Here is a 27786-nt window from a genome sequence, read left to right as displayed (position 1 = left end):
TAGAAGGGATTTAAAAGATGAAACTGATTTTGCTAGCCTAATTTCCTCAGGCAGATCATTCCAAAGTCCAGGCGCCCTAATAGAGAAAGCAGTCACCTTTAGTTTGGAGTCTGGACTGTGGAACAGCCAAAAAGGGCCTTGGCCGAGGATCTCAGGCTGCCTTCCGGCTCAAAGGAGAGGAAAAAGGTCAGCAATATAACTAGGGGCTAGACCTTTCTGTGCTCTAAATACAAACAGTAGATCTAAAAATCAATTCTAAACTTTATTGGTAGCCAGCGCAGATGTGCTAATACTGGGGTAATATGGTCTCTACGTTTAGTGCCAGTTAAAATTCGAGCTGCAGCATTCTGAACAAGCGGGAGACGGGAGATAGATTTTTGACTGAGGCAGGTATAGAGAGTTGCAATAGTCTAGACGAGATGAAATAAAAGCACAAATGACCCTCTCTAAATCAGCATGAGATAAAAATCAACGAAGCAGGACTGCACAACTCACTTTACCTGCTCCTCGAAAGTCAGGTCACTGTCAAAAATCATGCCTAAGTTTCTGGCCACAGGCTTTATATTAGATGATAAGTCACCAACCTAGATCTTGAAGGACAGGATTTCTTGCGTTGCGTTGTGTCTTACTCCTGTGTTGAGGAGCAGTGGCCAGCAGCCACCTCGTTCTGTGTACTACCCACTAAATAACACACTCTAATCGACACCAATAATGCAACATCACCACCTTTACTGACAGTGTGACTCTGACTAATCACAACACACTGAGAAATACTTGCAACTCAACGCTACACGGACAATGTGCGCATGAATCAATCTGGCATGACTGTGTTTACCACATGTGTCTGATTTGTTCTTGCAGTCATTCTTCCCCCTGCCGCTATTCTTTGTCAAAGTAAACACAGTTGACAGTAATTTAAGGACATTATTACATTTGTGCAGATGTACATTTTTGTAAGAGAGACATGTGACACAGGGTTGACGTGAATGTTAAATCTTGAGTACATGCCACACACCTCATCTTGGGGGAAGAAAAAAAACCACACTATTTACCACTTTGATAAAAATCCAATTACTGTCTGTCTGCAGCTTTACTCAAAAAGCTGAACTTTCTTAATAAAGTCTGTGTTTGCTGGTTTTTCCTGTGCTTTGGTGCCACCCTCCTCTATCTGCCATTTAGCTCCGCTCTCACATCGTTGATTAGCAGGAAAGTAGACTCAACAGTGGGATGTTGGTTTCTCAAGAGCTGGCAGGGAAAACCCTCTGAGGTCTGTTCAACGAGAAGACTTTAATGGGGCATCCTGGTGGGCCAGCAGGCTCATGTTTTCAACATGATCCTGCCTGGTACAACAATGCACTTACAGACAGGTTTGTACCGAGTCTCGCTGCTGGGTGTCTTGCAAAGTTTCCCGTCATATGGGAGAAGGAAGAAACTTCACTTTCAATCCATCAACTACATGCTACAGGAAAACATTTTTCACATGTATCAGAAAACTGCCAAGAGGCAGATAATGTTAATGGTTTTATAAGAAACCATCAGCCTTTGTTGCAAAGATTAAGCATGACAACATATTTCTACATTCTCTATAGTTCTATGATTTTACATAAATTACAATGTGAATGATTGAACTCATCCAATCTTCCTCAGTTTTAGAACCACCAAAATCTCAGTCTCAGCTCATGTCCTCTCATTTTACACTGTACATCGGTGCCATTCAGCCAGCCAACCTTAGAAATGCTCAAGAACACTCAGTATCACTGTGCGCACTAATAAAAGAAAAACAAACTTTCCCTGTGACGCAGCTCAAAATGACCTTGACCTCTAGAGACACATGGTGACATTTCATTACTTTTTTGTTGTTGTTTTTCCGCCAGACCAAAAAGACTAGGAATTTGTCAGAAATGGCAACGTTCATTTTTGTACAGGACACTGTTAACGGCTTCCAGGCACTGATACTGTGTTCAAAAAGTGTCTTTAAATTGGCATACAGACTCCAACAAGAGGGGCACTTTCCCAAATAGGATACTTTTGAACTGATAATAGCAGAACTGCGGTTTGGTGAGCGCTTTGATCTTAAAAGTCACAGTATCATGGGTGTATGACAGAGCTGGGGAAGCCTGTTGAACTAATTCCTCTGGCAGGCAGAGGCTGTCCTTCAGATTATTCAGAAGTGGGCATTTGATTTAGCTGCCGTGATAGTGCTAGTCCTGCTCAGGCTGGCAGGCACAGAGCTGCTGGCCTCTGAATTCACCACAGTGCTTGCAAGCAGTGATGACACAACAACAAGTGAGGTGTAATATTGGACACAGGCGCTATCTGTGAACAGTAAGAAGGGGATGAGGGAGACCTGGCTGAAGCGTGTGCTGCATATAAATAACCTCTGTTTTTGTAGCATAATTGACACAAGTTGCTTGGAGATTTTCTCTGCACCGCTAAACACTCTCCAGACACCCTGCACCCTGGTCGCCATCATCTCAAGTCTGACTAATGAATGAACGTGCAAACTTGTGAATCCCACTTAACTCCCAAGGAGGAGCATTTGTCCATATTTGGACACCTTCCAACATTCTTACGTAATTAAATTCACAACCTCTCCAATTCACCTATCTGTTGTCAAGAGAAGAAAAAAGATGAAAGAGTAAAGGAACAGTAGGAAACCACTAAGGAACTTTTTAATGACATTATTAGGAGTTGATGGCCAGGGCACTAGTACTAAAACGATTAAGCGATTAGTCGATGGACAGAAAATGAATTATTATAATCGCCTAATCATTTAAGTAATTTATTAAAAAATACTCTAAACATTTTTCAGTTCCAGCTTCTCAGATATGAAAATTTGCTTTTTTCCCTTTGTCTTATAACATTGTATTTTTAATATCTTTGGGTTTTGGACAGTCAGTCAGACAAAACAAGCAATTTTAAAGATAAGACGTTGTGCTCTGGAAACTCAAAATGAGCATTTTTTCCCAAAAAACAGACATTTTACAGGCTAAACAATTAATTGAAAAACATAACGCAGATGAATCGATAATGAAAATAATCGCAGCTCTAAAGAGCACCAATACAACTAGCTACAAACTCAAAATGTTAAATTAACGATACATTTAAGAGATGCATCAATCACCAGCAAGTTTGGTTGTAATTTCGTTTCATGGGCCCTCGGTCCAGAAAATTTTGTCCATTTCGGAAAAGCCTTTGTGTAAGCCTCGAGTGCTTTTGAAAAATTCACTCAACTACAGCTACAAAGTTTGTTTCATGACAGCAATGAGAAGTTAGTAAATACCTCAACTCTTTCAAAGGGGAGGAAGACGTGATAGAAAACTACACTTTACCTGTGCAGCGCCACCTTTGTTTAAACAGATTAAATCTCCCACTGTGTAAAGATACCAGCCAGGTGCAGCTGATCATCCAGGCTCCATGTTAATGCTGCGTGCAATCCAACTCCAGAGAAAGTTGCTTATTGTGGAGTGTCATTTTGACCCCCTTAACAACCACAAATATACACCCACAGAGAGAGAGAGAGAGAGAGAGAGAGCGCTATCAGCCTAATGGAAAAGTAAAAGGGCCGCTCTGGTTGACTGGAGCAAAGTAAACACAGAGAGACAGATAGGACAAGACAAGAGACAGGTGGAATACACACAGGACATTCACACACACACACACACACACACAGAGACACACACACACAACCAAATCCAGAGGGGTAATAGATGCAGTGTACTGTGCACACAACCACCCACGCAGAGCGCTTCATACATACACACAGCAGGATACACTGGCCTACATTAGCGCAGGCACACACACACACGGTTAGCACAAACTGAATAACACAAAAAAGTAACTGTGCTCAGTCGCTCTCCCTCAAACACACACACACAGAATATAGATGTGTGTACAATGGTAACATGCTTTCTTCTACATGTGAACACCTGGAGGATATTTAACTTACATTTCACACATGACATACTATTGCATGCACAGGCCTGGTATATCATGAATGGAATCCATGCCTCCACATACGCAAAGTCAATCTTACCAGCTACTACTGATGTTTCCAGAGTCCTGTAGTGTGCCCATAAAGGCCCATGAGTTTAAGTAGCTGTAAACCAACTACACAGATGTAAAAGTAAACTGATAAATGCTGTTTCAGCATAAAGAAATGACTTGCACACAGTTGCAGATTTATCAGGCACACCTAGTTAAAACTAATGCAGTCTAATACAACAGTCCTGCAGTAAATCCTCCCTCATGAAGGTTGTAATGTTCAGTTTTTGTAGAAACTGTTTTAGAGAGGTGTTGATTCAACTGTATGGTCATTCTGGAGGATGCAGTTTGTGCTGCTGTTGAACTGAGTTATACTGAGAGGTGTTACTAATAGGTCTGCAACTAACAATTATTTTCATTATCGATTAATCTGCAAGGTCATTTCTCGATTAATCGTTTGGTCTCTAAAACATCAGAAAATAGTGAAAAATGCTCGTCACAATTTCCTAGAGTCCGCCTTCATATGTCTCATTTTGTCCGAACAGCAGTCCAAAAAAGATATCCAGTTATTATTTAATAGAAAGGAAAAACAGATTCTGATTTGAATTTTCAAATTTAGCAAGTTGGAACCGTAAAATGTTTGGCATTTTATGCTTGAGAAAAGACTAGGCTATATAAATGGGGCAGGAAAAATATCAGAAACATAAAGTTGAATCTTAGAACTCAACAGAAACTGAACATTGTAAGTTGTATGAGGATCTGTAGCAGGGGTGTTGTAGACTGTTACTGACTAAGTTACAGATTGGTGTACCTAAAAATCCGGCATCTGAGTGTATGCTGAAATGTTTTCACACAGCAGGGGCATCAGCAGACAGAAAATCTGGACACCACAGCAGTCAAGGTAAACTGAATCTAAATTGTTCCCACAGTAGAAAAAAATAAATCAATGTTTAAAGCCGCCTTTAACAAAAAATATCACATCCTGACAGCATGTCGTGTCAGTGATTTACCCCGGCGTTGATCTGCAAACTTCCTGATCTCTGCTCATTTCTCGGAGCAGCAGCAGCAGCTTGTGCTGACGTGCTCTATAGGCGACCCCCCTCCCCACCCGGCCCTGTGAGCCAGGCCAGCAGGATAATATTAATAATCTGCATGTTTTCACCTTTATTAACCGGCGCCGCCACGTTAACAGGCTGGTGGTTAACAGGCAGCCCGGTGAGGACGTGCTCCGCGCCCACTGTCACCGGCACAGCGGGAGATCTGTGCACGCCGACTGGCCAGCCCCGCTACCCTGCTGCCCTTGTCCACACTCATCTCCACCAAATCAATGCCTGCCCACTGATACTAGCAGGCCCTTTATCACATTCCTGACAGCATCGCTGCAGCCGCAAAACCGAGCCCACGAAGAGCAGAAGAGAGGCACAGCAGCGCCAAATCACACCGCTCCATCTTCGCTTTGTCCAGGAAGAAAACATCCACACGGACACCGAGACGGACCGTGTAGCCAGAAAAAGCAGTCGAGGAACGGAAATCCTACCTTTCGACTCAACGCTGTCCCCGAATAGAAGTAGTAGGCTATCCCCAGCACCCACAGCACGGCAAAACATAACAATATCCTCGATTTCCTCCGCATGGCTGCCTCGTTTTTTCGTCCTCCTGCTTGTGTTTCGCGGCTCTGCTCTGGCTGTAGCGGCTCGTCCCGGTCGGCTGTGTCCGTGCAGGGCGCTCCGCCGTGCGGCTTCGGCAGGCTTCGTCAGTCGGTCAGGGGGAGTGGAGAGAGCAGGAAGCAGCCAGCCAGCATCAGCGGGGTTAGAGTGCAAAGGCTAGCCGACTCTAATCCAATCAAGCGCTGGAGGAGGGCCGGGGCTGGCAGCGAGTCGAGCCGTGCCGTGCGGTTCCGTGCTAAAGCCGAGTAAAGAGGGTGGGGACAGTGCCTGTAGGAAATGATTGTTGTAAAATGTCAGTAATGTGGCTCTGGGAGCTGTGGGAGAGGATCTGTGACAATCAGTCTATGAGTTCCTTCTGGTGCGGAGCTGCAGGTGCTCTGAGGAGACGCTAGGGGCGCGAGAGACACTTTAAACCGGGTTAAACGGGAGAAAACAAAAGCTCTTTTTATTTTCTCTGGTTCTGAACCAGTCTAAAGGTAGAGACACAACCTGAACCTGGTTTAAGATTATCAGTATTATCTCCTTTTCTCATTTCTTTTCTTCCCTTCCTTCCTCCCTTTATTCCTCCCCCTTGGTCCTTTCCTTCCTCCCTTTGTTCCTTAATTCCTTCCTTTATTCATTTCTTCCTTTGGTCTCTACTCCAAACCACTGAGAAGAGCACTGACTCAACAATAAATAAATAATAATAAAAGGAAATGTCTCAGATCAAATAAGCAAAACAGCTCTAACTTTGGCAGAAAAGTGTGTCTATGTAGGTCCTCATTTCTCATAAGAAGCTGATTGAAATAAAAAGAAGTTCGAGGCCTTTAAAGCAGCAGAAATGCGTTTCCATAAAATCCAGTAACTTTCAGATACAAGGAAAAGGAAGCATTAAGTGTCACCTTATCCTGAAGTTGATGGGTCATTTTTGAAAATCTAAATGTTCAATGAGACATTTTGGAGCAAGTCAATCTGACATTGTTAAACCGCTTAAAAGCACACTTCAAATAGATTTTTCAACAGTCTGTGGCACTCAGGTCTAGTTCATGTTCATGTTCAGCGTGGTTCAATCTGCCTCTGACAGTTTTCATTTTAATGGTGACAAAATGTGATTTTGACTGGAGAGCAAAATGCCCCACAGTCCAAGAAAAAATACTATCAATACACACTTTGTGCTGTGTCTCCACAGAGTTGTCCCAGTAGTATTACACACACACACACACACACACACACACACACACACACACACACACACACACACTTATTCATTGCTGCTCCCGCTGCGGTGGTCTGAAGAGGGACTCAGTGTGTTTATGTTACCTACAGTAGTGTTAGGGCATGGATGGATGGCAGTCAAACTGAAGCTGGAGAGACAGAGAGGTGGACGAGTAAAAAGCAGAGAAAACAGATGTTGTGCAAGTTTGGCAGCGCAGAGGTAAAAGAGGTTTTTATCTTTTGCCCTTTGCCTCGGATGTCCTGAATAACTGTTACGAGGGTCTCAAATTACGCCTAAAGAAGGTCAGTTTGGCTTTCAAGACCTCTTCCAGAAATAGAGAGGAAAGGCAATCTCTTGGCTATGAGCTTGTCGGCCATCTTAACTTATGTAGTACCTGTCAAGAGTTACTCTAAATAAGATTAACATGCTTGTATTTCATTACCATCTTTCATCGCATAATAATAGTACTATACAAGGACATAATCACAAGCAAACTGCAGTCAGCTTCGGCTTTTAGATTAAAACATAAATCTGGTACATTTTAATTAAGTGGTCGTTGAAACATCAGTCAAACTATGGGGAGGGAACATTTCAACATCTGCTTTAGAAGTGCAAAAAAATACCTTATTGATCTAATTTCAACAGAAGGACAACAAATACATACCAGCTGAGTAAGTGAAGTCACAGGTATCCTCAAATATCCTGCCCATTGAAGTGTCTTTGATTTATTTTCTCCTTTATCTATTGTGGGTGGGTGTGCTATCACTATATAAATATGAAGCACACGTTTGTTATTCTTTAAAAGAAAGGAAAACTGCTAAATACACTCAGCAAAAAGAAAACCGCTGTGGCAGACGATCACATGGTCTGAGAAAGCCGTCAAGCAGGAGGCCTCGGATTTAAAGAATTAATCAAGTCTTAAAAACCTATGATGAAGTGCCAGTGAAATACAAGTCCATCCACTTAACATGCAGGTGTTTCAACATTTGCTGAGCAGGGAGGATTGTGCCTAACTGGGAGTTGCCTAACTGGAAAAAACTGCTTCCAAGGAAACAAGGGTTTTTTCATTAGGTCTGTAACATGAAATACGTCAGTTTGTCAGATTCAGAGAGCGTGCGTGTTACACTGTATGATCTGGGGCTGCTTTGCTGGAGACAAAGTTACCCGGTCCAGCATAGTTATTATAGCACAGATCTATCAGTTCTTCAGTTTTCACTGAGGTACTGGAAACAAACTACTCAGCAAGTCAGTTACTTTTACTATTAGTTTCACCTTCATCCAGCATCGCTAGATTCACAAGTCAGTTTGTTATATGTTTTTCCATATATGTTTAGATATATATCCGCTCTGGCTTCATTGTTTTAAATGACTATTGCACAGATCGGGGCGTACTGATGCATTTTCCTTATGGTACCTCCAACCTGGTGATGTTTATGCATTGGACAGTTTTGTAGTACTAAAACATTCTTACAATTAATGCAACTGAACACACATTTCACACATTCACAAAATGTCACATATCACTGGAAATTGTGTGAGCACTACTGCTTTACACTATTTGGTCAATTTTGCAAAACCTGGTGACTAAACCCTAAAACAAGCCTCCGGTTTCTGCAGAAACTGGCAAAGAAGGAGAGTGAGAGACCACAGACCCGTTCAGTCTTCACAGCTCAGTCCTACAGAGTTTTTAAGGAACCAACAGGGGGACAGGTGAATCAGAACAAAACATTTCTGAGAACTGCTGTAGAAGAACTGAGATGTTTTCAAGCCATTTCCTGTCTGAACTGTTAACTAAATGCTTCATTTCGTGAAGCATTTACTGAGTCAAAAGGCTCTTTGGGGGACCATGGTTTTATAAACAATTTTCCATTTGCTTGAGCTTTTCTTTGATGTTCTTGTTTTTTAAAATGTACATTTTTCCATTTTCAAGCATTTACATAAACCTTGAGGTAAAACATTGCCGGCAGTGTCCATTTTATTGTAAGAGTCTGTTTTATTCATTTTAACTTTTCCTACACTGTCTTTATCTGACAGCTACATCTATTGCTTTGGTTGAAGGAAAAAAACTGTTTACAATAAAGGTCCCCAAATCTTTTAATATGTAAATGAAGCAGCTCTAAATCCACTGAAATACTTAATGAACATGTTAAATTTGGACTTCTATTTTTAGTACTTTCAGTACATCAAAGCCCCAGATCAGTATATTTCATAAAGTACAGTAGTAATGTAGATCTCTGTGTTTTGCGTTAATGTTTACAAACAATGTCAGTTTAAAGAATCAGTTTACTGCATGAAAACCCTGAGCTGTCACTTACTGCCAGCCTTTGTATCAGCTGCTCAGTCAATCCATTGAAATTAAAATAAAACTGTCAGTTCAATTTATCTAAACATAAAGCAACCAGCTATTGGGGGCGACAGTGTTTCTACAGAGGGTGCCACACAATGGCAGATTCACAGTAGGTTTTATACACCTTCATTAGTAAGTAGGAGAGCTTTCCACTCATGAGGGAAATGTTCTCTTTCAATAACTGTAGTCGACCTAAAGGTTTGTGTTCATGTTTTTCAAATAAAGCCCATACAGTAAATCCAAAATGTTATAGCAGACATTTACTGCCCTGCTGCAGTAACTGAAGCACAAAACACCCGCAGAAATGTTATTATAGCTTTTCTTGAAATCAATGTGTTCAAATGAGCGTTGGGACAATAGAAACAGTAGTACTTCTTGTTCTGCCAACCTCTCCAGTTTCATAATGTAAAGGCCCAAAATCTCATCAGGTCTGTGAGATTCTGTAAGTCCAATTTATCATTTCCTCTATATATTTCACATTAACACCGCTGTAACTGCATTATATCATTTTTGTGTGTCTTGTTTGGTGTCTTAAAAAAAAAAAAAAAAAAAAAGCACCGTCCATTCGTACCTGCAGCAAACCCCGGTTTAAATCCGGCTTTGTTGCATGTCACCCTCACTAATCTCCCCTCAGTTTCTGTCTGATCCTCTACTGTACTCAACTGAATAAACGGCAAAAATGCATGCACGCTTTGTGGTACTGTATATAAATAAAAACACTACTGTGCACAAAATGATGCAATTAAACAGGCTTGAGATGACATTGTATTTAAATGTATCTGTATCAAATCATTAAGTTTTATGAAAAACAAAACAACAGCAATATAGAAAAGATAATTCACACATATCCACATTTTCTTCAGCAATTCAATGAAATGATAATCATCTCTCACTGAAACCAGTTTCTTTAAATTATAATATAAACACATTTTACACATCACTTGTCCTGGTTGCAGTGAGAGTTAATTCTGATCTGGAAACACTAACTTCAGTGACCACTTCTTGTATTGACTCCAAGGTCCTTCCACAGGTGCCTCCTGGGAAAACAGCTATTGTTCCTCCAGTCAGCCATGTGCACAAGGTTTAACCAAAGTGATCCACCTGTAGATAGCTTTGTGTTGCAGACAACAAATAATAACCAGCTACTAAATATCAGGCAGTGCAACTGTGTTCTTAATGCCTGTGGGTCTGGCCATAACACACCTCAGGACATTATGGAGCAATTTTTGCCTGCCTCCTTTTAATTATTTTCAGCTTGATCTATTTAAATATTCAAAAAGGTGAGGTGGTGTGAAGCTGTGTTGCTCGCTGTTTCCCTCTGTTGGTTATATTGATTATTTTGCTGTGTTTAGGTGCAGAATTCAAAGCAATACCCTGATGTCCAATTTCATATTCGTAACAAAAAACTGTGAGGCTTGTGTATCCACAAGCTGTTTTGTCTGATTTCCCATTCAAAAGCAGAAATTACATATAAACAGTCTTTCCAAAGCAAGAACATTTATTCTAATATAATTAAATGGGAACCTAAACTGAGGGTTGTTGTGGCAGTTCAAACTGTGTACTTGTCCTCTCCTTGCCTCTGTGCTTTGTGGTAGTGGGTGTAGCTGCCGTACAGCTCATTGAACACCTCTCTGACTCCCATCTGCAGTCCGGCTGTCAGAAACTTGATATCCTGCTCCATACAAAGGTCCAGTATCTGATAGATCCCCTCTGTTAGATGCAGCTTAATGTCTGGTCGCAGAGTAACCTGGAGAGGCAAATAAGAGGGCGGTTATAAGAAAGGAGAAGAAAGGAGACAACAGTAGAAAATATAGGAGTTTAAAATATGCCTAAAGCCAGGCAGATGAATATGAGGTCAAACAATGTTCATAGAAAGAATGATCCTTCCTGTTTCGCACCCACTGCGAGACATTGCTGCTTCCCCATTTTTCTCATGCACTTTAACAAGAGCCAGTTTTTCTCTTAGTTAATTAATGAAAACATGATACTGTGCGTCTTCATATGACCTGAGGGACAGCCTGAGGCAAACATATCAAGCCATAAATTATGTGCCAGAATAGTTGAATATTCATTTAAGTCTCACGTCGAGCTTCATAACCATAAGCTTCAATTTAGGTGGCATCAAAGGACAGACACAATCATCTATCCTGGCAAAACGTATGTTAATGCAAATGTCAAGAGCAGGACTACAAAGGGACAACATTGATGATCACTTAATTCTAGTCCTGTATGGAACAGGAAGAGCAAATATTCAAAAAGGCAAATGAAGCAGATGACTAGTTATAAAGAAATGGTCTGTAAAGCTGGATTTAAACCCCTGAGGGGCATGAGAAAAAGAAAGAAGAAAGAAACTTCCTTAAGGGATCAATATCAAAACATTATTGTGCCCATTTTCAGCCTGCTGTACTGTAGATGCGGTACTTTTCTGTGTGTGAGTGGACATTTTAAAACCATGTTGATGTTCAGATCTGAAACTCAATACAGAATTTTGTCAAGTAACCCAGATCCATACAATCTGATCCAGTCTATGTGCCCTAATACTTCATATCTACCTGTGTGACAGAAGCAGAGCAGACAACCAACACTACACCAAAGTTCGCTCTCTCCTCTCTCTCTCTTTCTCTCTCTCGCACACGCACACACAAACAACACTTTTTGTGCTCAGTGAACCCTGCACAACAAGCCAGGAGAAAATTCAATAGTGTCTGGTTATTCATCCCTGTTACATTATACCCCCACAGGTACACAGGTGTTACACACACCATGACCCAATGACTTGTACAGTTGGCTGGACCACAGTCTTCAGCCCTTTGACATACACCATTACAAAGAGTGTGAAGATGATGGCCGCTGTGCTGTGACTGTACTTGTTAAGTGATTAGATAAAACCTCGCTCACCTAATTACAGGCTTCACATCATGAAGGGAACAGACTATTATGGGTTTCCTGCAAACAAAGCTAAGCTATCAAATGTCATGTGGAGCAGAGGTTTGCCAAAGTTACAGTTAGTGGTACATGGACTGTCCAAATACATGGTGTTGTTATTACACCTGGATCTGGATTCTGTGATACCTGAAGAGAGCACGACAACTATTTCATGTCTGTCAGTCCTGGAAGACTCCTCCGGTTGCTCTTCCTGAGGTTTCTCCCCATTTTTTCTTATCCGAATTGTGGGTCTAAAGATAGAAAGTGTCACATGCTCTTTCAAATATTCTTTCCTAATACATAACATTGCGTTTACCTTATTGAAGCCTTTGTCTCCTGTATCTAAGGTCTATATCTGCTGCTGTGTCCATCTGAAACCTCAGGTGAACATGTATTTAACACAAATTAAATAAGCATATTTAAATAAAGTTACATTTACTACTGCATATGTGACACAGTTGTATAAAGTTTGTTGTGGCTCCAGAGTGAGCTGCGCAAAGTCTGATTGAGGCTGAAGACTACAAGTTTGAAAATGAAAAAAATCCTTAGGTGTGGAGTTAGAAAGAAATTAGGGCACCAGACCTCTGTAGCTCCTCATCTCTGCTTGAGGCTAGTGGCTCAAGGCTACATTATGCATGACATAACAGCATAACACACTTGAATCTCCAATCGAACTGTCAGTGGTTGCATTGCATTGTGGCTATCTCTGGTTCTGCTACATAAATTCTGATCCCTTTTTCTTTAAAAACTGTCCATCATCCAACAATGTTACAGAAGTGCAGTGCTAAAATCGGTGGAGTACTCTTTTAATAGGGTTTTCAGTAGAATAGCAAGTCCAACTTCTTCAATATCAAGGCAAGCACCCCAAATTCACAAACTCCGCCAGCATAAAAACTGCACTTTTCCAACTGCAGCTCCACTCTGGTCTAATAACACCTGGCTGCTGCATGGAAAGCTCAGTTCAGGCTAAGAGCCATTAGAAACTTTTCTGACACAGAGAAAGCTGAATTACCTCTGACTTACAAAGAGGTCCATCTCTTTGAAAAGCCCCATTAAAAGCACAATATAAATCCAATTTTAGGATTATTAGATGACTCACACAGAGCTCAAAGAATCCCAAACACCTCTTTCTCACTATTTCTGTCTGCATGTCTGTCTCAACGGGTACTTTCGTGTCTTCCTCTCGATGTGTGATTCTGCTGGAAACTGCTGAGTCAGGTTGGCATCGTGTTAAATACAGTCTGGTAGCAGAGAGGAGCCACGTTTTACAAACCAGACGTGACTCACTGCTCTGAGGGAACATCCGGCCTTAAGCTTCATTCCAGCACACATGGAGTTACAGTAATCCTGGACCTGTTCACTCAGATTTGTAAACATTCACAATCTGGCCAATGGAAATATACTTTGCCATCTCTGCTTCTGAGCGTCAGCATCTCCATCATTCTGCTCGGCTGAACCTCTGCGGCTCAACGCACACCACCAGACAAACTAGGCTGGATCAAAAGATCAGCGGTGATCCTGCTGCCTCGTTCATACGTGTGTATGTGTGTGTCATTCACAGCTGTAGAAAATCACCGGGGATGACAGATGGGTTTTTGACGAGGAACTGTTTTGACTCTGTACGATACTATGCCTGTGTGTGTGTGGTTGTACCTTCTGCAGCTCTGTGACGTACTGAGCCACCATGAAGGCCGACAGTGTGGTGAAGCTCTCAGCTGTAGCAGCAATGTGAGAGTACATCCTCTCTGTCAATCTGGAGCACTGGAGATACACGTCACTGTCTGGACCTTCAAAAACAGAGATTGATGTAATTCATTAACCTGTTTACATGTGGCAAATCAAGTTTGTTTATTTAGACATCATCCTCAGGCATTATACCCAGGACTTTTGGTGCAGTTTCCACTGGACTCATTGCACTGTTAAGGCTCAATTATTTGTTTTTTAAGCCAATAAATTCACTTGGAAGTCCTGAAGAAATTAGGTTATTAGAGGAGCAGAGAATAGGATGCACATGCAGAAAAAAGGAACACACTGAAATCACAGATTTTACAACTTGCTAAAAGAGCAGCCCTATTGGCTTGTAAATAATGATTTCTGTGTTGATTAAGTCGAGATTCCTGCAACAGATGTCTTCAGTTTACAGTGGATTTAGACTGAAAAAATGAGTCAAGATTATGAACGCCCCCTGTCTTAACATTTCTCTCTTTCCGGAAGGCTACTGCTGTTGAGTAAATATCAGAAACTGCCAACAATGTGTGCCTGGGCGTGAGTGTCTACCAGTTCCAGTAGCTTCCAGTAACAGGAAAAGGGTAGAAAGACGAATTTCCTCTTTAAAATTAAATAGAGCGTCAAACTGAACTTTAAGTTAATTTAACTGAATTCACACAGTGCAATATGTTATCAGTCTTATTCTTTGTTACATTTTAAGGAAAAGAGAGGCCACAAGCCAGACCTGGATCAAACAGTATATGTAAGTAATTTATTGACAATTCTCTTAACCTGTTTGGAATATCAGATGAATTTAATTCTCAAACACTTGCTTTTCCAGTAGGTTAAATCAAACAATTATCTTCACAGACAAAATTTCTCTTCAAACCATTATGTTTTTCCTCCACATTGATTTAAGGTAATATAACGAGTCTTCTTGTCCAAGTCTGTATGTGTTACCTGTGTCGCTGTCTCCTCTCTGCCGACCCTCCTGCATGATGGACGCCACCAGACGATAGAAGACATTTAAAAATGATGGAGCTGCGTTCAACATCACCTGGACACACAGGAAGTGTACGGTCATAAAATATAAATTATAAATATTCAATTATATGGAGAGATGGTACATTTATTCTTGAGGATATCCAACTGACTTCACAGTATATGACTGTGTCTATTAACAGCTCTAATACAGTAGATTTTCACATGAATCCCACTCTGCCAGACCTACTGATGGAGAAAGAGTGGTTTACCCCCCCGTACTTTAAATTCTAGTGGAGATTTGATTGCTAATAACCCCCCAACAAATATGTAGAAAACAGCTTACAAGACATGCAGAACATTTCCACCTAATGTAATGTTACAGCCGAAAATATGGTGTTTGAATATTTCACTTTGCAACAAACAGAGAGAATATCCATGTGTCATTGTCAGAGTGTGGCACAATGGTTTTTTTTTAAGTTTAAAGAAACTTGTGGGAAAATTAACGGGTAAATTAGAGGTTTTAGGACAGTAAAAGTTGAACAGAGAAACCTTTTAAAATTTGGACAGTCCTGCAATGTCCGTCCACCACATCATTTTCACTGCTTGAGTCATTTACAGAGCAGTCATAAACGTACAGTCCAAAAAATGACTGAGGTAAAAGTTGGATTCCCACAAGAGCTACGTTTGCATTTCTGTCCATACCTCTCTCTCTCTCTCTCTGTTCTCTATTCAAGGCCTACAGAGGACTAAAGGAGGGATGAAGAGAGAGAATTTAAACGAGGGGGAGATGATGTCACTAGCTCTGGTTGGAGCTCAGTAATGGTTTCCATTGACTTAAACCCACTCCATGCCAACCTACGCTGCATGCCAGCTCCCCTACCCCTCTTCTCCACCTCCTCCCTCTCACACCACCTTTCTCCAGCTCCCTCCCCTCTTTTCTATTTTGTCCTGAAATGTCCCTCATGCATCGCATTCAAATCACATCTTAGTTTTTTGTTCTCTGTCTACTCCTTTTCCCCTCATCTCTTTATCATTTCTAATTTTGATTCCCCTCCCATCCTCCATAAATGTACCCCCCCCTTCCTTCACCGCTGTCTTTTGTCCTCACAAACATCTGATATCAGTTAACTGGTTCTTGGCTTGTTTTATGTAATGCATTTCAGTTGCATTCATTGTTTCTGAACAAAAAAAAGAACTGTCAACATTTCAGAAAGCGAGAAACTAAGAAATTATCACATTAACACCATTTTAACATGAATGTAGCTGGTAAACAAACAAAAGACCGTATGGGCTGGAATGTGGATTCCCATTTTAAAGTTTTACATTTCTAGTAAAGTGCCTTTCTATAGGTGAAAAATGCTGTTCTTTTTTGACACTTTGGGTGTAACGCAAGCACTTCCAGTAAAAGCTGAAAATGTGGATGTTATGAGGTTTTCGTGCAGCTGCAGCATGACTCTGGTGAGCTGCAATATCCTTTCCTTTAAAGCAACATTCCTCTGGGGCATCCTGTGGGCTCTGCAGAGTACAAACCGCATTTTCTTTAAATCAGGGATTCAAACCAGCAGCACTGACCTATAATGACCTTCATTACACAAGGGCATATGTTTAAGTAATATTGTTTTCTTCACTGATATAAATTTATATCATCTAGCAAATAATAAATTATCTTAGCACGCTTTCCATAATGTTAGTACACCAAAAAAAGCCACATAGATTGCTGAATTATTGTGTCACTAGAGAGGTGTTTCCACATTCCTCTACTGAAGGGGGAGATGTCTGTACACTTTCCTAAAATCTGAGATTTAAACGTACTCCGGGCAAGCTAGATTTGGGCTGTGTGATACATTGAAGTTATATTGATCTGTTATATTGGCCATGGTTTCAAACCAGATTTTGCATGTGTTTGTTCACTGATGCACTTTTGACTTCTGAAATATTGTATAAATCATAAATAAATAGCTTAATTTATGGCTTTCGTGTTATTAAAAGCTGAATTTAAGTACAGTTTTCTTATTAGATTAGGTGCATATCCCCCCCCCACTTTTTTAACTCACACTTTTCTGCTAGAATTGTTGGCTGCTATGTGTACAGTTATATTAGATGAGTTTATACGACTCCCATTTGCTATTCTTTTTTTTTTTCTTTGAATATATTACCACATCTTGTTGCAGGGGCCTGATTAAAATCTAATCTGAACTTTTAAATCTCTCTACTACACCTAAAAACCTTTGATATTATTACCACCTAAATTAATTATCACCCATTCACTCCCTCCCTCCACCCATCTGCCTCCTCATACCTGAGGATGACACTGGACGAAGGCAAACAGCGCCTCATGAACAGCCAGGAACGCTGATTGGTAGACGAGTGGGGACAAGTGGTCGAGGGGCACCGACTGGAGTGCTCCGAGGACCAAGATCACATGATGAGGGTTGGTGATGCGCCCCTCCCCCTGGCGCAGCAGTGATGTCATTGACATCACCGTAGGAACAGTAAAGGGAAGGGTCAGAGAGACATCCTGACTGGACGATCTTACTAAAAACTAACACAGAAAGATACGCACACAGAGAGTTAGAGAGGTAAACATATTCAGACACAACTATGAGAGCAAGTAGTTGCAAATGCAGACAGACACACATAACTTTTTAAAGCTAAAGAAGTAATTAATACCAAATTAAATATGAAAAGTAAGAAACTGACAAAACTCACAACACCAACAGGCCTTTTTCACAGCAGTCATTTTGACTTGTCATAGTAGGAAGTATAATAAAGCTATTTTTTGGATATTGCTAAATTGGAAAAAAATGGACTTTTACAAAATATTCTACTGCTTTTAAAACATTAATATTTTACAGGCATTCAATTTAGATGATTTAAGACTTTTGAAAGGTCCTCCTCTCACACAGACAGGAGAGTGGAAGAAATATAGAAACAACAGATCAGACAGATGACAGACATATGGACATAGTGAGTGTGGGTAATAGAGAGAATAGCATGGTTAGCATATTAAAGTCCTGTGTGTGTGTGTGTGTGTGTGTGTGTGTGTGTGTGTGTGTAGTATGGTTAAGCAGATTGCGATGTTGTCTGTCTGCTCCACCCAGCAGGCCTCATGGAAAACACATTGACCAAAAGAGTCTCAGTGGAAATTACAATTAACAGGCATTTTAACGGAAATCAGCAGACTATGATTGTCATTTGGCTGCTGAGTCACTCAAGATGGCTGTCACATGTACTTAAAGCACACTGTCACTAAAACTATTACTGATGTAGGGCCAAAAAACATACTGTAAAACACTCTTAGCACGGTACTGTCCCCTGCTTGTCTTAATATTTCTGTGCAAGTTATACTGAGAATTCTAGCTTTATGCTTTTCCTTTCATCTACACATGGGAAAAATATTTTAATCACAAGATTATCATAATGAGAACTATTTTAGTGGCACTAAGGAATACTTCTATCCAGCAAGTGCACTATCAAGTCAAGTCAATCCATTTTCTCTTACCAAGGCTTCAAACACACAGCTGGCTTCAGAGGGGTGGGTTCTACAAATGTCACCCAGTATATCCTCATTGCAGTCATTTTAAACTAGATATGTTGATTGGTGGTACAGTCTCTGTTTGTGAAAAGGGCATTTGCACAACACAACACCACACACCTGTACTAACACAATAGTGTTTAAATTGTTTTAGGTTAGAAGGCAGCTCCTCCTGTCACACTGGCAGAGAAATTGCAATCATAAAATATAATTTCCTTCTCTCCATCCCAAAATACTGTCACCACTCCTGAAGTTTGGATTTGGACATTTTCAAACATTTTAAACAATCAGCATGTATGATATGACTAATTTAATGACAAATTATTACAAAATTATTGGATTGACCCAAAGCCTTAACAACGAAATTCACAAACCTTTGTTCAAGTGCATGTGCACATGTGCATCTAGGTGTGCATGTTTGTCTGACTAACTTATGAGTATATGCTCACTGAATCAAATTCTTTCATGTGTATGCTGCATATGACTTTGCCTGTGTTTTTTTTTCTCACCACCATAGCAGATATAATCTGAGGTGCAATGAGCCAGAGAGCTTTAGAGCAGGGCTCAGGTAACTGACAACAGGACAGCAGCTTAATGATGAGGACCGCAGACAGCACCTCCTGCAGAACAGTAAAGGAGGAGCGAGAGTCACAAAACCGTCACAGCAAATAGGATTAATTGTGAAAAAAATCAAAAACAAAGCAGAATCTTCCTCACATCAAATAAGAGAGATTTTAATGTAAACCATTTTAATAACTTCCATGAAAAAAAATGTAGACAGTTTCTGGGATCTTTAAAAATGAAACAACAAAAGTGTATAAGGACCGATCTGGGCCTCACCCTGTAGTTCCCTGCCCTCAGCTGGCCAGTGTCCAGTCCTTCTCTGATCAGCAGCAGCAGCAGGTTGAACTGACCTGTAGTACTTTTCTCCACCAGGTGGCACAGCAACTCCTGCACAGCTGGCTCCAGCTCACAAACATCATTTGAAGACAGCCAAGAAGCTGAAAGGAAAGTAAAAGTGTTTTACATTCAAGATTATAATGCATAACTGAAATACAAAACAACAACAGCTCAGCCAAAAATTCTCCCTTTACAGAGATAATAATGTTCAGTTTTTACTGACACTGTCAGAGAGGTTATAATTTAACTATATGTTTATTATTGAGGTTGTAGTTTGCAGTGGTACAGGCCTGCATTATATTGAGAGGTGTTGCTAAGGTTTTGCCCACCTCATTTACAAACATGAGGGGGCAGAACATTACTTTAAACTTGTAATATTACAATACTAAAAATAAATTCTGTTATGAGACTTTTGTTTGATTGTCTCCTTTAAAAAAAAAACCTCTACAAATAGATATTTGATATAATATAATGGCTATTTCAACACAAACACCTATTATCTGAAACAGCTGACATGGAATAAACTACATACGCTCAGTTATAAACTGTCAATATGTGCAATATGCAGAGGTAATTAATGAAAGGACAACACTAATTGACTGCAAAGGCGAATGATATGTTTGTTCTTAACCTGTGTCATGTACCTGTCAGCAGTCTGTGCACATTCTGCAGTATCTGCATGTACAGCTCATCCAACTCCTTTCCTCCCTTATTCTCCTCTCCTTGCTCCACCTCCCTCTCTCCTCCGGTCTTCTTCACTGCTTTGTAGAAAGTAGACAGGAAATGCAGAGAGGAAACAAGGAAGTCCATGGGCCTGTGGGCAGAACTTATTTCTTTGAGGATCTGCTGGCAGAAGCTCTGATAGAGGGTTATATGACTCAGGGTGAGCTTGGTGTCATTCTGCTTGTTCTCTACCTGCACTGACAGTGAGGACAGTTCACAGTGCAGCATAACAGTAACAACTTCTACTACAAAGGCTTGGCCGAGGATACTGGCTGGATGGATGACGGACTGACTGACAGTCTGGGCCTTCAGGGTGGACTCAACAGCTGGTCCCAGTGAAGCAGTTGTTCGGGCGAGCATTTGGGTCAAAGTTTGATCCATTGGTTTGCTCCTTCCCAGGTTAGAGGTCATTGCCTGGGAGAAAGAGGCCAGCGATGCCAGCAGAAGATGAACAGACAAAATGGACACTCTTGGATCTGGTTTACCTGACACAGCTGCTGACCTGGGTGCCACAATTTGCCTGCTTGCTCTTTCCGCACTGGTAAGATAGGACGCAAACTGGTCCAGGTTGAGTCGAACGCTGCTGTTTCTGACTATAATCAACTGGATCAAGGACGTGATGAAACCCTGCACCGCTTTGATTAAATCCAGCCAATCGGGGCTGCATGTGGCTCGAAATCTTCCACTGTTGCTATGCCAGAGGAGAGAAGACACAGCAGCCTGCAGTAGAGTACCACCATGGATGAGCTTCAAAACACTTTGGAAGTTTCTACCCTCCAGAAGACAAGTCAGAATCCTGAGCAGCTTCACCAGGAATACAGCATCATCTCCACATTCAGGAGGGTCCACGGACATCTGGTATGACTGACTGGAGGTCAGCATGAAGAAGAGGAGGAGGAAAATAGAGGACAGATCCTCAGAGTTCATCCCATCTGGGTTTAGGTTGGTTAAGATTTGGAGTAAGTTTAACAGTTCCTTGCTTTGTGTGTCAGTCAGCAATACAGACACCTCTCCAGTTTTTGAGGATGCCAATATATCCTCAATTATAGTCTCTTTTTTCACAAGGGTGGACAGAGGCTGACTGGCATCTCCCTCTAGAGAGTTAGCTCCAGTTCCTTTCTCCTGGAACTTCAGGAGCGTAGGACAAACCTTGGGTACATGTGCTGCGTTGAGAACGCCAATGATCTTTTGTGTGAGGGAACAAACTGTGGCAGAGAACAGTGAAGGCAACTCAGCAAGAATGGGGCTTTGGAGAAGCTGTGAAGATATGAGAGAGACAGTCAGAGAGCCGGGCGGCCGGTCCTTTCTTCCATCTGTCTGTCTGCTTAGGAGTGAACTGACAAGTACATCTGCTATGCAGCCCACATTTTGTCTGCTCAGGTAGGGAGCAATCAAAGGCAAATTGGACGTGACAAGATACCAGTGTGCTACAAGGTAGGAGCTGGCATTCACACTCTCTATCTGCCCGTCCCATACCTGCTCTCCATCCAGATTCGCCTCAAACTCTGATTTAGCTACAATAAACTGGGCTGCCTTGCTTAGCAGTGCGGCAGTGCTGGGTTCAGAAAGTAAGGAGGTGTCTAATAAAACTTTCTTTGTCTGTTGCAAAGTGAGGAGTTTGAGCAGCAAACAGCTCATGGGGCTGCAGGATGGTTGTAGGCGTGCTGGAACAATCTCACCAGGTAGAAGACTTTCTGTATGGGTTAGGACTGGAGCACGGCCTTCAGTCTCACTTGCATTTGCTGTCTGGGCAGAGTCAAGAGATGCATATTTGCTGCAGTGGATATAGAAGAGTGTGTCGACTTCCACCCAAGTGTATCTGAGGAGGAGAGCGGCCTCCTGGGTCTTCTGTTCCCACAGTGCACCCAATTTAGACTCTGAGACTTCCTCTGACTCTTTGTGGTCCAAATTCATTTTGCCTTTGCCTGGGGTCTTTTGAACTGAACTTATATTTGTTTTTACAGCCTTCTTTTCCTTTGACAACAGATGTAGCAACTCCTTGACTACCTGTTGCATCTCCTCCATCAGGCCCCGACTCTGCCTGACTATGGGAAGGGGAGAGGCATTGTCTAGAGCCTTCAGACTAAACAAAACAACATGAAGCAGCTGGCTGAGGGAGAATAGCTTCAAAGATGCATCTTCTCTCTCTTGGTCCACCTTTATTACTTTATTCTCCCCTTTATCATCAATCTCCATCTTCTCTGCCCCTCTTTCCTCCTTCACCAGGTCAGGTAGTATATATCGCTTGATGCTCTTCAACACTAATGAGCAAATCTCTAGGCCCTGGGAAGGGGGAGTGTCCAGAAGACAAGTCCTGAGTGAGGTGGAGACGCCTTCAGGCAGCAGAGGAGGTCGGAGGTCGTCCAGGGCTGGCTGACAGATCACAGACAGAAGCTCAGAGAAGAGGCGAGGCAGCTGACGGAGCTTAGTGTAGGTCTGGAGGAGACTGCACACCATGAGCTGTTGGGAAACAAACATTCAAAAACTAATCTCTTACACATTTTATCATTTTAAAGTCTGCATTTACAAGTGTTTAATTCTGTTCTGGGGCAAGAATTTCTTTTTCGAAATACACAATGTAATTCAGGATTAAAGATTCAAGACCTGTCTGGCGCGTTGCACTCGTGTGTCCATGTATTCAGAATTAACCCAGGCTGAAGATAAAAGCTGGTCCAGGTCTGGTTCAAGAATCAGATGGTTGAGACTCAACAGCACTTTTAAACAGCGATACCATGCTGGGATGCTGAAAGACAAGACAGGAAAAGTTTTCACTGTATGACCAAGAAAACTGTAAAGCAAAAAAGCCCTAACTTAAATTATTCTGAATATTAAAAAAAACTTTAACAGACAATGAAAAATACATAAAGAGGAGTTTTTTTTTTTTTTTTTTTTATATATACCTTGGTTGGGCCTGGTTGAAGAGCATTTGTCCCAGGGCTCTGTAAAAGCTGAATTGGACCTCTCCATGTCTGATCTTGTCTGCTGCTACATTGTAAATATCAGCTGACAGAGCCTGGCTTAGCAGGGACTCAACAGCCAGCAGAGCCAGGCTCCAGCTCTCTGGGGAGCAGAGGGAGGCTGGGGGAGACATCTGCCTGGGGGACACAGAGACTGGCTGCTCTGCTTTGGCAGGTGAGAGTGAGTGTCCATCAAGACCTATGTCCAAGGCTGGGACCAACCTGGTGAGGAAATAGAAACACAGCATCCTGTGCGCTTCCTCACTTTCTCCTCTCCCTTTTCCGTAGCTTTCCAGAAAGAACTTAAACAGCAGAGACAATGTGTTCGACTTCACAGTGTAGTGCAGGGGCGGCTCACAGTAGACCTGAGCACTCAGTTTGGAAAGGATGGCACTGACTGGCTTCAAGGGGCCTTTTGCCCCTCCAGGACCACGTTTCCCAGAATCCTCTTTTGATGGAAGGAGCTCCTCCTTGTAGGAGGTCAGGTGCTCAGAGGGGAAGAGAGCTAACTGAAGGATGGAGTCTATCTTGATGCGGATGTCTCTGCACAGCTGCTGACGGAGGCGCAGATGTGTGTGAGAAGGTGCAAATTCACCAGAGGTCAGAAGGTGTCTAAGTAGTACTAATGTCTGGCTCAGCTGGTTGGTTACCATAGTAAAGACTCTGTTAGGATTGGCTTGTTGTCGCTGAACTGACAAATAACATGACAGCACCTGAAGCAACACCTCAAACAAATTAGCTGAACGGAGGTTCTCCTTTGGCTTGGAAGACGATTTATTATCATCTAACTCTGGCTGATCTGGAGGACTTGCAGTGATCGGCTCAATTTGGGAACTGTCCAAATCACTAGTAGGCTCAGTCATCACCTCATCTTGACATGTGACAGACTCAGTCATTAGGGGTTCTGTGAATAATGGCTGTTGTAGCTCACGGCAGGCCAGAGAGCAGAGCTTAGCCAGGAGTTCGACCATGAGTTCATACTTGGTGGTGAAGACAGATGAGAGTGCAGGAGAAGAGAGAAGGCCCTGACACACACTCAGTATGGTGGACACGCACACCGGCAACTTAGAGCCAACACGCGCACACTCCTGGAGACGGTCAAGCAGCAGCTAGAGGCAAACAGAGAAAAGAGGTGTCAGTAAAATGTCATATATCAATGTCAACGCACCATTTTTTCTAGAGTATGAATAGTCCAATATGTGATTATGCAGTCGACAATCAAAGAAGAATTGTAACTGGATTACAAACTGGATTCACACCGGCTCCTGCTCATCCCCCCTCTAACTCAGCTGCTGCCGGCCCTCAAGCTCCTCGGAGTACTCTGCTCCCCCCTCCCCATCAGGCTAACGGCCCTCTCCAGCCCGACGACTCCCCCCTCCCCCACCTGTAACTTCTGCTGTGTGCCTGACTGCTGACCAGGTGAGAGGACAGCTGATGAAGCTCCACTAAAACAAGGCTGCAGGCCCCGATGGCGTTAGACCCGGGGTGCTAAAAGCCTGTGCCCCCCCTATGTGGAGTCCTTCAACATGTCTTCAACCTGAGCCTGAGTCTTCAAAGGGTCCCCATTCTGTGGAAGACATCTTGCCTCGTTCCTGTGCCGAAGACGCCGCGTCCCAGTGGCTCCAAGGACTACAGACCGGTGGCACTGACCTCCCACATAATGAAGACCCTGGAGAGACTAGTGCTGGAACAGATGCGGCCCATGGTCAGACCCGTCCTGGACCCCCTTCAGTTCGCCTACCAGCCCCGGCTGGGAGTTGAGGACGCCATCATCTTCCTGCTTAACCGCATCCACACCCACCTGGACAGGCCGGCAAGCATGGTGAGGATAATGTTTTTTGACTTCTCCAGTGCTTTCAACACCACCCGGCCAGCCCTGCTGGGGGAGAAGATGGCACCAATGCAGGTGGATGCCCCCCTCGTGTCCTGGATTGTGGATTACCTGACTGGCAGACCACAGCACGTGCGCCTGCAGCACTGTGTGTCGGACAGCGTGGGCAGCAACACTGGGGCCCCTCAGGGGACTGTCCTCTCTCCCTTCCTCTTCACCATCTACACCACGGACTTCAGCTACCATACGGAGTCCTGCCACCTTCAGAAGATTTATGATGACTGTGCTGTGGTGGGACATATCAGCGGTGGTGATGAGACGGAGTACAGGGCTGTGGTGGTTAACTTTGACTCTGCCTCTATTTTCTGAGGAGGCTGAGGTCCTTCAACATCTGCCGGATAATGCTGAAGATGGGGCAGCAGGTTGAAGGTAGCGGACGCCAACAGACTCAACAAACTGATCCGTAAGGCCAGAGACATTGTGGGGGTGGAGCTGGACTCTCTGGCGGTGCTGTCAGTGAGGAGGATGCTGGCCAAACTATACGCCATCTTGGACAGTGTCTCCCACCCGCTCCATGACGTGCTGGTCAAGCAAAGGAGTACCTTCAGCGGAAGACTCATCCCACCAAAAAGCCTGTGGCCATCAAACTATTTAACTCCTCCCTCTAAGGGTTAGTCTGTATGACCCTAGGTCACTAAACTGGACATTGAACATTACATCTCTGCCATAATTGAATAATTGTGCAATATTCTGTGTACTACTCCCTTGCAATATTAGTTTTCCCATGTTAGTTTTTCTTATTTATTGTTATTGATATTATATACCTCTATTACTCTCGACAGTACACGCACCTCTGCTTATTACTTATTACTTATTTTATTACAGTGTATTATTATACTGTACTATCATCATCAACCGGTAAACCCACTTGGTACTTCACACTTAGTTTATCTTATACTTATACCCACCTGATACTTAATTTAGTTTCTAACCTGTTTTTATAGTGTTTTATAGTGTATCGTATTGTTTGCTAGTACTTTCTCCTGTGTGCACTGACGTAAAGGCGAGCTACTGTAACAAAGAGTTTCCCTACGGGGATCAATAAAGTATTTCTGATTCTGATTCTGAAATATCACTCTAGATTTGTGGTGGTGTTTTTATTGAAGTATTGCCAGCACACCTGTGCCATGCTGAGCCTCAGGCTGATGATCTTGCCCTGCTTGAGAAGAGCGTGGAGCTTCCTGCTGTGAAGCAGATCGTCAAGGTAACACCACAGTCCTTCCAGAACGTTGTGAGAAAACTCCACCTTCTCATTGTACCGGCCCGCCAGAGCGTGGGTGCACCAGTCCAACAGCACCTACAGTGGAAAAGGGTCAAGACAGATATGTAGATAGATTAATGGTAGACATTTACGTGCTGCTTTTAAATTCATTTGGAAGGAACAGGTGTAGGACACATAATATCTACAGACAATGTTAATTAAATAATTAACAAGACCATCCATCCATCCATCTTCTTCCGCTTATCCGGGGCCGGGTCGCGGGGGCAGCAGTCTAAGCAGGGACTCCCAGACTTCCTTCGCCCCAGACACTTCCTCCAGCTCCTCCGGGGGGATCCCGAGGCGTTCCCAGGCCAGCCGAGAGACATAGTCCCTCCAGCGTGTCCTGGGTCTTCCCGGGCCGCCCCGGTGGGACATGCCCAGAACACCTCCCGAGGGAGGCGCCCAGGAGGCATCCGGATCAGATGCCCTAGCCACCTCAGCTGGCTCCTCTCGACGTGGAGGAGCAGCGGCTCTACTCCGAGCTCCCCCCGTGTGACTGAGCTCCTCACCCTATCTCTAAGGGAGCGCCCAGCCACTCGGCGGAGGAAGCCCATTTCGGCCATTAACAAGACCATTGACTGCAATTTAAGTGCAGACAGTGATCTTGGTCTTAATAGATAATACATTCACAGAACATGCAGAACATCTACAACTACTCAGAGTTCCCAACATCAGAATCATGTCACCACATTAAAACAGGCAGATGCAGATGTTACCTGTTCCTTGTTGGGCAGCAGGCACTGAGAGGAGATCCAGGCAAAACGTGCCAGCTTTAACTTGTCCTCCCAGGGAGTCTGAGGACTCTTCAGTTTCAGATAGATACCTGAGTAGATGGCAGCCATTGCTGCAGCTGGTGCTACCGCTGCACAGGCCTGAAGAGAGGGGATGGAGAGGAGGAGTCAGGGCCAGAGGGAGGGAGCACAACATAGGGGGAAATATTCTTTAAATAAATAGAGTGGTGTATTCATTTCATTTAACAGTGATATACTACTTAGGTGAGACTAGAGTACAGGGTAAGGAAATGTTTATATGACCATGGAAACTGGTGCTTTACATTAAAATATACAGACATAAACCACAGACACAGAAAAGACACACACACATAAAGTAACACAGCCTGAAGCAGTTTGTTCCACAGAGGATGACCAAAGCAACCAAAAGCACTCACACCAGAGCTGAATGTTATTTTAGATATAAATATGTCCTGTTTTCATTCTAGTAACTTACAGCTGAGCCATGAGCCCCACATGTACGACCAGATCTTGCAAACACATATTTTCAACAAGAAATTTGTAAAAGTTAAAAGCTCTTTACAGTCTGGTGCAGGTGTGGTGCGCAAAATATTTTTGATATTTTCAGATCTGTTCAGGTCTGTCCGATACCTTACACACGGCTTTAACAAACGGACATGCTTACAGCTAACGACAACTAGCTAATATTTACATAGCATATTCTTGCTAAAGTCAAATTAAGATAATATCGGGGCTGCTTTTCGCCTGCACGCAAGGAAACCATCAATGAGCTTCACTTGTTTCAGAATAGTTACATAAACTTAACTAAGACTTACGACTTTTCGACCTGCACGTGTCTCTCCTGTTTTCAGATGAGACGAACTTTCAACTTTCACCCTGCCGGCCAGTCGGAAGCAATCGAGAGTCGATTCAAATAATCAGCCAACTTCTGACTCCGCTATTACGCTAATATTCGCTT

At 42.8% G+C, this 27786-nt stretch overlaps 2 protein-coding genes across 3 annotated transcripts in view; both read right to left on the bottom strand.

The window, feature by feature from the left end:
* galnt2 (UDP-N-acetyl-alpha-D-galactosamine:polypeptide N-acetylgalactosaminyltransferase 2) overlaps positions 1 to 6071 on the bottom strand; it is a 55826-nt gene extending 49755 nt beyond the window's left edge. Inside the window, exon 1 of the mRNA XM_044179423.1 lies at positions 5522 to 6071. Within this exon, the coding sequence (XP_044035358.1) occupies positions 5522 to 5617 (96 nt within the window). The 5' untranslated portion in view covers positions 5618 to 6071. The remainder of the gene's footprint in view (positions 1 to 5521) is intronic.
* A 3656-nt stretch (positions 6072 to 9727) lies between these two features.
* On the bottom strand, positions 9728 to 27774 carry urb2 (URB2 ribosome biogenesis homolog). Of its 2 annotated transcripts, none has more exons than XM_044179076.1 (12): positions 27644 to 27774; positions 26793 to 26948; positions 25936 to 26112; positions 22868 to 24033; positions 22572 to 22710; positions 19889 to 22427; positions 19185 to 19345; positions 18854 to 18964; positions 17109 to 17351; positions 14786 to 14882; positions 13772 to 13905; positions 9728 to 10940 (listed from the first exon to the last, which is right to left on the bottom strand). In XM_044179076.1, the coding sequence occupies exons 2-12, from the start codon at positions 26916 to 26918 to the stop codon at positions 10743 to 10745; spliced, it is 5091 nt and encodes a 1696-aa protein (XP_044035011.1). In that variant the 5' UTR covers positions 26919 to 26948; positions 27644 to 27774; the 3' UTR covers positions 9728 to 10742. The 2 variants fall into 2 exon arrangements, with proteins under 2 accessions (XP_044035011.1, XP_044035098.1); XM_044179163.1 differs by lacking the exon at positions 27644 to 27774 and adding an exon at positions 27304 to 27460.
* Between the last annotated feature and the right edge of the window lie 12 nt (positions 27775 to 27786).

Source organism: Siniperca chuatsi, linkage group LG1, assembly GCF_020085105.1.
Source record: "Siniperca chuatsi isolate FFG_IHB_CAS linkage group LG1, ASM2008510v1, whole genome shotgun sequence".
NCBI lineage: Eukaryota > Metazoa > Chordata > Actinopteri > Centrarchiformes > Sinipercidae > Siniperca > Siniperca chuatsi.
The sequence above is the reverse complement of the archived record's forward strand: the minus strand, read 5'-3'. Positions and strand labels throughout refer to the sequence as shown.